The 11336-nt window shown below is 40.4% G+C and overlaps 1 protein-coding gene across 3 annotated transcripts; it reads left to right on the top strand.

Moving 5' to 3' along the window:
• Positions 1 to 1861: 1861 nt before the first annotated feature.
• Positions 1862 to 10345, top strand: LOC9269607 (uncharacterized). Of its 3 annotated transcripts, none has more exons than XM_015770036.3 (12): positions 1862 to 2117; positions 2196 to 2408; positions 2624 to 2708; positions 3526 to 3601; positions 4127 to 4303; positions 4664 to 4769; positions 5510 to 5619; positions 5721 to 5810; positions 5905 to 5985; positions 7621 to 8430; positions 9358 to 9524; positions 9628 to 10345. In XM_015770036.3, exons 1-11 carry the CDS (start codon positions 1904 to 1906, stop codon positions 9448 to 9450), a joined length of 2055 nt encoding a protein of 684 aa, XP_015625522.1. In that variant the 5' UTR covers positions 1862 to 1903; the 3' UTR covers positions 9451 to 9524; positions 9628 to 10345. The 3 variants fall into 3 exon arrangements, with proteins under 3 accessions (XP_015625522.1, XP_015625523.1, XP_015625524.1); XM_015770037.3 differs by having other exon boundaries at positions 9358 to 9510; XM_015770038.3 differs by lacking the exons at positions 5721 to 5810; positions 5905 to 5985.
• The last annotated feature ends 991 nt before the right edge of the window (positions 10346 to 11336 follow it).

An 11336-nucleotide genomic window follows, 5' to 3' on the forward strand; every position in this document is an offset into this window, starting at 1 on the left:
TCCCAAGCTTAAATAAATAGGACATTTTCAGCTTACTACTAATAATCTAAATTATAATAATCCTAAGCTTAAATAAATAGGGAAATAAATAGAGCCTGACTCATCTGGACCCGCCCCCGTACGGACCCCAGTCCCCAAGTGATGCAGGCAGCAGGCTGTCTGTCGGCCAGCACGTGGGAAGCCGGCTCCCCCGCGCCCGCGTCGGCTCGCACGCGTGAGTGCGTGACGCATCAGCTGTTCCGCATCTCGCTCGCTCACTGCCAGTGCCAGCTCCCCGCCGCCGCATCGCATCGAATGCCAGCGGTGTTACGTCTTACGTGTTCAGAGAGAGTGATTTTACACTGTTCAATTATTAGTATAGATTTACATGTCATTTAAATAATAAAAAAAATAAAAAAAGAGACGATGGATATTTTCATATCACTCGAATATTATATTTTCTAAAGGAAATGAGACGATGGATTTACATAAGTTAAAATTCAATTTCTACGGGATTAAAACCAAATTAAATTATACTAACTAGTTAACATATATTTATAGTTAAAAATGTTTATTCCGTTGTAATATGTATAAGTTAAATTTGACCTTGCATATTTACGAAGTGATCAATCACATATTAATCTTATCTCGTTGATTTTTTTGATTTTTTCATAACTTATTTAAATGATATGCAAGTGCAAATCATAAGGCGCAGTAACAATGCAAGCTACGCTATGCGTGTCTCTTGCCCATGCAAAGCATGTTACCTCTTTTGTGTGGCCTTAATTGGGGTGAGGTACTATCGAAGCCACAAAGCCCACAATACTGGTGACCAAAGCAAGGAAAGTAGCCCACGGAATTAATTCCCCCAACTAATCTCGACGAGTCTCTCTTGGACGCATCGCATCCCTCAACCTGTCGCCTCCAGGTCCACTACACGCCTCCCAATCCACCACGGCGCATCGCTGACCACCATATTCCGCCGCGAAGAGTTCACGGCGATGGAGCTCTGGAGCGAACTGGTGCTGCTTCTAATTGGATATACCCCATCTAGGCCGACAAGAGTGAGGGCATGAAAAAGAGGGGCAAGAAGGTGATGGTAGTCGTCAAATCCTTGCACTGAGAGATCAGACTTGTCAATTGAGATGTGGACCGAACCTAGGGTCTAGGATGTGGCTGACATTGATGTTCTAGCTCGTCCACTTCCAACCCCGTTAACTGTGGAACAGGATGTGATGGCGGATGCGGTGCTGGCTTCAGCTCCACCTGTAGCAGAGGCTTCTTGAACTCCTCCAACAACCAAGTCAACTCAGGTAATGGATCTCAATCCTAGGTTTTTGTAAATTTGGGTGTCCTTTGGATATGAATCATACGAAGTTGTGCTCTTGATTTAATGGCATGAATCGGTGGGCACGTGAGAGCGATTTTAGGGATTCCATCTTCGGTGTGGCGTGAGGGGAAAACGACTCGGAGCCATGCCCTCCACAGCGCAGGCGCGATGTGTTTTCTCAGCCGTGAGTGGACTCACAAAGGGCAAAGAACGTGTCTCTCTGTGTGGGGGAAAGAGGCTCAACAGAGGCGCGCATTTAGTCGACACATAAGTGAATATCCGAGCTGGCAATACGAAGTAACTTACCGCATCCTCGCATGGTAAAGGCCTAAAGGGCCTAGGGGCACATCCTCTCCGAGAGTTTTCAATAGTTTTCCCCATTTTCTCCATGCTTGGGCGGTTGGGCCTCCATTTTTCCTCTCTCCGTTGGCTTACGCCTCCTATTAATGGGCCTAATATCGGCCCATTTCATGGGTCGGCCCGTGCATCGGTGCATGCCACCTCAGGCCCATTCGCTCTAAGAAAAAGGCCCTAAAGTCTAAAACCCTACGCGTCCGTTATCCCAATCCCCTCGATTCTCCGGCGACTCCGGCGATGATGCCGCTCCTCCTCCTCCTCCTCCCCGTCCGCTCCGCCCCTCTCCGGCGCCTCCTCCTATGCCGCTGCTCCTCCTCCTCCTCCCCCGCCGCCGCCGCCTCGGCCTCGTCATCCGCGTGCCCCGTCCCCGCCTCCTCAGTCCTCGCCCCGTACCACCGCGCCTTCGCCCGCCGCATGGCCCTCGCCGGCGTCCACCCGCACCACCGCGTCGGTACGAATGCGGCGTCGCTTTATTGGTTTTCTTGCTGAACGAGTGGCTCTGAGGTATGGTTGGTTGGCTGGTTTGCAGCGGTGGGGGTCTCCGGCGGGCCGGACTCCATGGCGCTCTGCGTGCTCGCGGCGGCGTGGAAGAAGGCCGGGGAGGGGAGGGAGCAGGAGGATGAGGGAGAGGGCGGCGTCTCGGGATTCGTGGACGGGCTCCTGGGGGTCGTCGTCGACCATGGCCTGCGCCCTGAGAGCGCCGACGAGGCGCAGCTAGTCCGTGATCGGGTGCGCGGCATGGGTAAATCTTACTTATGGATTAACACTGTATAATTTCTTTATTTTAACACAAATTTACTCTGCACCTGCGCACATAGAAAATTGCAATGATGATTGGCTTCCGTTAGGTCTGCTCCTTGAGTTGCATTTGAATGGGACCTTTTCTTTTGAACTGTTTTTTTTAATGCGACTTGATCCACAAAATAGACATTTTGAGGTGCCACAATTTTGTTGTAGGTGTTGTTTGTGAGATTGCTACATGTGAATGGCCGAATGGGCGACCAAAGCTGGGGCATATTCAAGAAGCTGCCCGTGAAATGAGGTGTGCGTCTCCCTCTGCCATGGTTCACTACTTGTCAAGGATAATGCTATCTGAACAATTTGATTTTCTGCAAACTTAGTATTTGTGGTTGATATGGCCAATTTTTTTTATGTCTCATCGATTTCCAAAACTTACATGCATGCTGTATGGATATCTGAAAAAAAATGTACCTCACCTACTAACAACTTTGTATGAAATTTGTGTAGACCATTTACTTGCACAAAGTGTTAGGAGTTAAGGGGCTTTCCCTTCTCTTTACCGGCACTTAAGGCATTAGATTTAGTTGTTTGTTATACTTAAGAGGGCACATATGTTAGTATTTTGAACTGTGGGTTGTGTAGGCGTGTGTTGTATGGCTTTATTTGCCACTTCTCTTATATGAAATGATACATAGCTCTCCGGCATGTTCAAGAAGAAAAATAATGAATATTTTGTTTTGTTTAGTTAAAACTCTGAACCTTACATGTTGGTATTAGTGCATTATTCTCACAATATATTGGCGCTGAGGGTATCAGGAATGTTCTTTAGGATTCTTCATGGACATTACCTCCTGCACAATGTGCATTTTTTTTTTCAATTTCCAGTGTTGAGAAGCTGTAAACTTGCCACTTCAAAAGTAAAGAGTGACATGGTTCACACTGACTACTAAAATATATGGAAATTTAGTATGCTATGGCATTGTGAAAATGAATGCTATGTTCTTCATGACTGTATATATCTACCTGATATATGCTCTGCCAGTTCCATACCAATTTATTCACAAACACAGAAATACCTTAGTGCATTTTAACAAGACTTCACATTTTAATAAATTCAGGTACCAAAAACTGTTGGACATTTGTATAAAGCAACGAATAGCAGTCTTGCTTATCGCACACCACTCTGATGACCAGGTCTGTTAAATTGAGAGATGTATTTTTCCTTTTTCCCTTGGTTTTGAATGAGTGTTGCCCCACTTATGGAATTGTGAGTTAACACATAAAATCCTTGTTATGTAAAAGCATTGAGCCAAATGACACCTGTTATCATCGTCAAATAAGCGGTGCTAATTTTTTTCTCTTATATTTTAAGTTTTTGTGGACTTGACAACTTGCATATAGGGAACTATTATTAGATATGATACTATTGTGCCTTCATGTATTACTGTATCTTTGTTTGTGCATTTACTCTCTAGGCTAACATACATTGTCACATGAATATCTGATATCGGATTTAGTGGACCTTGCACTGATCCTTGAATTTAGACATGGTTACCTTCTAATTGTCGTAGTATCCAATGTGGTATTGAATTAAAGATTACTGAATCTAATGTATACTGACATCTTTCTACCATTCTATGTTATGATTTTATGCCATTATAGTTACTGCAGATGCAGATTATATGTTTTCTCTGAGTGAATTTAGGCTTATAAATGCAGGCCGAACTCTTTGTTCTGAGACTATCTCGCAACAGTGGTGTTTTGGGGCTTGCTGGTACAGCCTTTGTATCTCAGTTGTTTGCGCCTAATCTAAAATATGATGGAGATAACTTCAGTCGTTATGGTGTTATTCTTGTCCGTCCCATGCTTGAATTTTCAAAAGATGACATGTATAAGGTAAATCATGATCTCATGATATTTAGAATCAGCCTTGCATTTTACTTGAGGAGCCTTATCTTACTTTTATCTTTCAAATATAGTCAATATTTCATCATTAGACACTTAATTTGAATTTTGATTTCCCAAAATTCATTTAACATGCTGTATTTAATGAGTTCAGCTTATGTATGTTTCTAGAAATTCCTCACCAATATTCCTAATTTCTCCTGCTGACTAGCCTTTCTCTGAAAAAGCAACATAGCCTTTTCTTGTAGGAGACTTTGATGACTTTGCTTTGAGCTGTCATTTTTTTTTAAAAAAAATGATCATATTTGTGTAGCTGTTACTGATTGATCTGTCATACTTGGTTCTCCACAGATATGTCAAGGAAGTAATCATTTGTGGGTTGAAGATCCAACTAATAATAGTTTGCTGTACGTTAGGAATCGAATCCGGGCATCTTTGAGAAGTTTATCCATAGAAGGTTCACAATTGCACTTAAGCTGTTGCTTTTGAGTGATTTTAGAATCATCATGTTGAATCCTTTGTCTTCAACTTTACCTCATTTATATCATAATATAGATCATTCACAGATGATGATTGATGAAAGGTGATGTCCATAAACATTTGACAAATGTATAAAGCTTGATTGAGCATGCGTACGTTTTACTCATTATAAATTTCAATGAATTTTCCATCACTATTAATTATCAAATGCCATGTTTGGTCACAGGAACAACTTGTTCTATTGACCATCCGCAATTGGGTAATTCTGTTGAATAATAACTGACTATTGACTGTAGATACACCATCTTCTGGAATCAGCATAAATGTTTGCTTGTGTGCACCAAATTGTGATTTTTCATGTTTCTTGTCTAGGTTGGTCTGTACACAAGGTCTATTTATTTTATAGTAAATAAAAAGTGTGTCAGACTATCAGTGGCCCAGAATTCATGGGTATCTAGCTCAAGAGATTGTATTTAGTTAAATTCACTTGTGGAAGTAGGTCACAGAATTTGTAGCAAATGACAACATTTTCACTGTTTCACATGTTGCCAATTCGTGGCCGAAGTTATTTGTGGCAAGTCCTAGCTCCAATTGGTATGTGTGAAGCTACATCAGCTCTGGCCAGCTTGTCTGCAGTTGTAAATTTGCAAACGCTATCACCTTATGATGAGCGATGAACGAATGCACATTCAGCTGACAAATTTTGCTTATCTACAGGTACCTTTCAGTCAGAGCTTCACAAACTGATCTATGCGTGCCGGTTGACACGAGCATTTATAGATAATGCCTGCAGTATGGTTTTAAAGAAGTCTTTAACAATAATGGAGGTATACCCTTTTTCTGTAATTCGATGTCTCCTATATCATGCCATTACTAAAATTTATATACTAACTCTTTTCCCCCGTAAAATTCATTTATCATTCTGCAGCATGGATATGCTGTCATTGACCTGGAAAAACTTGACCCACATAACGTTGATGATCTTTTTCTTTCACGATATTTAGCATATGTATTACAGGTACGTCTTTTGGGAGAAAAAAATATTCTGAAGTTTGAAGATCTTAGACACCTTATTGCCACGGGACATTGATTCATTTTTTTCTCCATTGTAGTTTGTTTCACAAAGGCATAGGCCACTCCGTGGTAGATCTGCTCAATTGCTCATAGACTACATCCGTACCATCCCCTGCAAGGTTCCTTCTAGTTGATGTGCATGTGTACTGCTTACATCCTTAAGTTTTTATTTCTCTTGTGTGTAATTTTTTTGGTAAATATTACTGTTGTTGATTGGAAGCCCAATCAACTTGAAATGAAAACAAGCCCTAAGGACCTGTTCAAAGTTCACCCAAGTCTGGTCCAAAGTCTGAATTGAAAATTAATATGGACATTTTATACTTCCTTTCCAGATCAAAGATGCTTACATATACATACATATATTTTTCTATGCTTGAAATAAGTCATTGATCTCTCTTAGATTCATCGACATAGCCATCTGATGATGACGATAGCGAACTAGTAATTCTTACGTAGCACATAGGCACAATTGCAATCTGAGTTTACTATTATTTTGTGCAGAAAAAGATTTTCTTGTACGTGTTGGGTTATCTCATTTGCTGAACTGTACGATAGCATTTCATGTGCTAACTTATGGATTACCAAATCCTGGTCTAGCACCAAATAAAGATTACTCATTGGTTCCCCCAAAACATGGGTTAAGAATCGACCTATGGAGGGTGGGCCCTAGGGGCCTCAAATCACGGGTTAAGGCCTGATCTGTAGGGGGCGACTCCTTGTGTAGGGGGGACCGTCTATTGTGACCTTTCTCGGCCCCTGTTGATCAGCGTATAACGTTGCTGCACCGAGACCAAGAAACCAAATCAACTCTGCATGCACATCATTTATAGCTAATTCTCCCTAATTAGCATGCAGCTCAACGGATTTATTCTGCATGCATCTCAACGCATGAGACTTCAAAAGACTCTGCATGTACATGCATAGCATGCGAGGCATTTACTACAACCTGAGAAAACGCTAGTACCTAGTTTATACGCTGATCAATTTGGAATATTTGAAATTTGGTTAGGCGCTGATCAAAAGGGAATGGAGGGAGTATAATACATTAGGGAGGTCTTTCCCTTTGGGGCCGAGTTCTTTCTCATCTTTTTATTATTATTATTATATTAGAACCATAGAAAATACTGTTATATATTAAGAAGGTTTGTGAAAATATTGTTGAAGTATTTGGAGATGGGTACCTGAGATCTCCAAAGAATAATGACACAGCTAGATTACTTGCCATTGCAGAGCAAGGGGGTTTTCTCGGAATGCTTTGGTGCATTGATTGTATCACATATTAATAATTGGAGGATAGGGGGAGATAGAATAAATGAATCATTGATACAATCAATGCTCCCTAGCATTCCTGGAAAACCTCTCTACTCTCCAATTGGAAGTAATCTATCTATGCCATTATCATTTGGAGATCTCAAGTACTCATCTCCGAATACTTCAACAATAGTTTTCATTCACAAACATTTTAAGCTTATGACAGTATTTTCTCCAATTTCAATATTGATTATCCATAGCATCTCTTGGTACTACATAAGTTCGCATTCAAAAGCTGCTGTACACTTGTGCAAAAGATATAACCCAAGACCTCCAACAATATATCTTTTTTTGCATAAGATACTCATCATGTTCTTCTACAGCACATGCTATGTTAATACTCATCATGATCTCTCTATAGGAAAAGTACTATTGGGTAATTCTGTACTTTAGCAAAATAAGATCCTTCATGGTTCATTCAGTTCTGCTTGAATCTCATGCAGGCTGCCCTGAGTGTAGCTGGTTGTTACCTTTGTGCAGTTCCAAGGTCCAAAGGTACAAAAGTACTTGTCTGTTGTTCTGTTGATCTGATGGAGTCATCTTCTGTTCATATGTCCTATAAGTGTTCCTATGTAAAGCAACCACCACCAGTATCCGAGATCAACCAGATAGTCACTGAAGCACGCATATACTCTGATCAATTTCGACAGAACTGCCCAAACACACCTTTTCCGAGCTCTAAATTTTCAACTGATGTGCTGAATAAGGCAAAGGATCTCAAGCTAATAGGTGATTGTACATTAGAAAAGCTCAATTATTTGCAAACAGATGAACACCAAAAATTCATTACAACAAAAGAGCATGGACAAGAACAGTACTTGGAGAAAACAAGCTTTCCTTATTTAGAAGTTCTAAATCTCTGGCCTGGTGAAACATGCCACTTTATGGGCAGGTTCTTGATTACATGGAGAACCTCGGAGGTTGTTGTGAATGGAATGTGCTTGCATGACAGTCAAAAGCATACTTGCCAGTATTGTATGGTAAATCAGGATGGAAGTCTTGCTATTAGGCATATGTTCGATACCGATTGGTTGTTCCTTGCTGAAGTTTGTAAGATCCATTCTTTGGAAGAGAATAAGAATTATTCAAATGCTCTCTGTGACAAGTTGGAGGATGCTAAACTCGTGCAGCACTCTAGATATTTGCAATTGTCAGCAATGAAATCTCTTCAAATCCTGAGATCTATTCCAGCACCTGCAAGACGAATGCTACCAGTGTTGACCAACTCGCAAGGTGCTGTATTGAGTATACCGGTAAGGATTCCACTCAAAAGACATTATTTTGTTTTCATTTTGTAATTTTAATATGTTCTATTTTTTTAAGTACTTCATTAATCCGATGCATTGTTTTTTTAAATCAAACGTGAGCTACCGAAAGCTAGGTAGTGGTGAACTACTCCAAACCTTCTAATTGCATGAGGTTAGCACAGCATGAAGCACACATGACCTAGCTGCCCTTGCATGCATGCCTTTTATTTGTTAGCTAACTATGGAAAACAGCTGAATATCAAAGTTGGCACTTTGATATCGATTTACTATAATATGGTGAGTATGCGAAACTCCAAGAGCAGTACTGGCCATGCGTGGCATAGTTCTCAATTCTCAAATATTGAAAATAGTAAAACCTGTTTTTGGACCTGGCAACTGATTAGGAGGTCTGACTTCCTAGTGATTAGCCAATTGCTTCAGTCTGTCACAATTTTTAACGGGTTCAGTACCAACTGAAACAGCAGGTGACTAGGAAATAGGAATATCGTGCAGCCAGTGACTTGGCTTGGAACAGTGACAAACTGAAGTTGTTCATAACATGGAGTAGAAGTCCTAGGTAGAAGTCTATAAACCATCTGGTTATCTTGAAAATTGACCAGAGAATTTTCATGTTGATTTCTTTTCTGTCCAAAACCATACTGTCATTCTATTACTACATGTAGTTACTGAATGCACAGTTTTCTATAAGATCAAAGGCTTCATGATTCAGGTGGCAAAGAAAATTTACAGATATGAAGTTCTGGGAGATATTATATGTAGTCTTTCTGGAACTTGCATATTTTGGTTTGACATACTCCTAGCATCGTTTATCAGATATTTGAAGGCATGTAGACAGTGAATGCATTTATTCCTTCAGAGAAAGGCTTTACTCCTATTGTGCTAATATTCTCTCTTTTTTCCCTTCTTGTTAAGAGTATTGGCTTCCGATGTTGCCCAAGCCTATTAATTGAAGCAGTATTCAGTCCAAGAGTACCACTTGGTGGAGGATACACTTCATATTTGTAAGTGGTTGATATCTATTGATGACAAAACATGAAACATCAAGTGTATAACTGCTGTTGAGATGTAAGCAGCCGCTGGTAATACAAAACATCTGATCAATCTTCTCCCTCAGTCAATCATTATATGCGAGCTGCTAATGATATATACTAGTATCATGTTTGTCCCGTATAACTATTTCAGGTGCTGAATCGCTTGCAACAAACCGTCCAATCATTGCCAAATGCGAAACAGCCTTAGCTTGCCAACGTCGTTGTGCAGTTAACTGATGTTTCGTGATCCCTGGTTCATACATATGATGATTTGACAAGCTTGACAAGAACGGGATTTTTACACGACATTTGCGGATTTGCCAGTTTGCAGGGATAAATCACTACAACAGTTATATGCCAGAACAGGCCCGATTCTGCACTGGTTTCCATCTCAACACCTGTCGTTGGACATCAGGGTGATCATGGCTGAAATCTCGTAGCTTCGCTTTGCAGTGCCAACCAGGTGTCGCTGAGGCAATAGCAACTTTTGGCACTAGGCAAGTGGAAATGAAGGTACCACTAGATCACTGTGAGAGCAATTTTGTCAGCGCTGGAGGTGGCTCAAGTGCCTAATCGTTAAGAATTTTAAATAGGAGGATAGATAAATATATCAAGTACCTGAGCGCTGGAGGTGGCTCAAGTGAGATTTACCTCCCCAAGAATGCATCGCCTAGCAGACTCCCGGTTGGACATCAGCCTGTAATTTGAAGCCAAGAATCGTTTCATGTGAATTATTCGTCAGACATTCTTACTAGAAAAGCAATGCTTAACTCTACTTACGAATACGATAACAGTGTTCAAGCAGTGACAGACAAAACACTGTAAATGATTGTTCATGTCTTGGTATGTATGCCTTCTCATTCTCTTCACATCCAATGGGTTCGTGCTTTGTTCGCACGGACAGGACATACCACCCTCCATATCCAACAGCGATTCGCTGTCAGAATCCGAACCACTTGTGCCTTCCAGAGTTTGGTTCATATTCAGATTGGTAGCTGATGTGGGACTTGCTGCTGCAGCTGATCACAGCATATGAACAGAGTAGTGAGCAAGAACAGCTAAACATCTGAACATTGTGCCCCATCATTAGATGCAGTTTTGATGCAGCACATAACACATTAATAACTACTGTCCATGTATGTCCATTGCTGGAATCTCCATGTGCTGAAACATCCCAAGTTGACAACGTAGAAACTCCTGTTAGGCTGTTAACCAGAAAAATGATTTCTCATCTTCCCATGCTTAGAATTCAGGGTTCCCTCTTACCAGGCAATTCGAATAAAATTCCTCTAAAACATGAAATAACGTTCGTTTGTAGACTAAAATTGTGCGAGAAAAAAATATACTACTAGTCACTATGAAAAAGTTACTGTAGTAGCAAAAAATTGGTAGAGGTTGAAACAGTCTTCTACTTGAAAGGTAGCAGGAGGCAGGAGCTGATCAGTAGCAGTAAATGAAATTTGAAGACATGAAATTGCAGTCAATTATATATGGACCGTGCTACTACAAGCTACTTCCGGTAAAACTATGAAGATTAAGTTGACACATGTAAAACGAGAAAGATATTAATATATGATTAATTAAGTTTTAATTATTACAAATTTAAGAAATAAATATATATTTAATATTTTAAAGCAAACTTGATATAGAAAATTTTTACACGAAACACATCATTAGTAGTTTGAAAATCATACTAGCAGAAACCGAGGTGAAATGTAAATCTTAATTAGAAAAGAACAGTTAATAACGTTAAAAGTAATGATATTTCACTTGTGAGCGAGGGCTTCCACTTATTCTACACCTCTCAAATCATCTTATGAAGTCGGTTTAAAGTCAAGCTCAAAGTTTTCTTTTCCTGCT

The sequence above is a fragment of the Oryza sativa genome, chromosome 2 (genome assembly GCF_034140825.1).
Source record: "Oryza sativa Japonica Group chromosome 2, ASM3414082v1".
Lineage (NCBI taxonomy): Eukaryota > Viridiplantae > Streptophyta > Magnoliopsida > Poales > Poaceae > Oryza > Oryza sativa.

Coding starts and splice junctions, on each gene's coding strand:
- LOC9269607 (XM_015770036.3), top strand. CDS start 1,904: ATGATGCCGCTCCTCCTCCTCCTCCTCCCCGTCCGCTCCGCCCCTCTC. Junction 2,118..2,195: donor CCACCCGCACCACCGCGTCG/GTACGAATGCGG, acceptor GCTGGTTTGCAG/CGGTGGGGGTCTCCGGCGGG. Junction 5,620..5,720: donor AGTCTTTAACAATAATGGAG/GTATACCCTTTT, acceptor ATCATTCTGCAG/CATGGATATGCTGTCATTGA.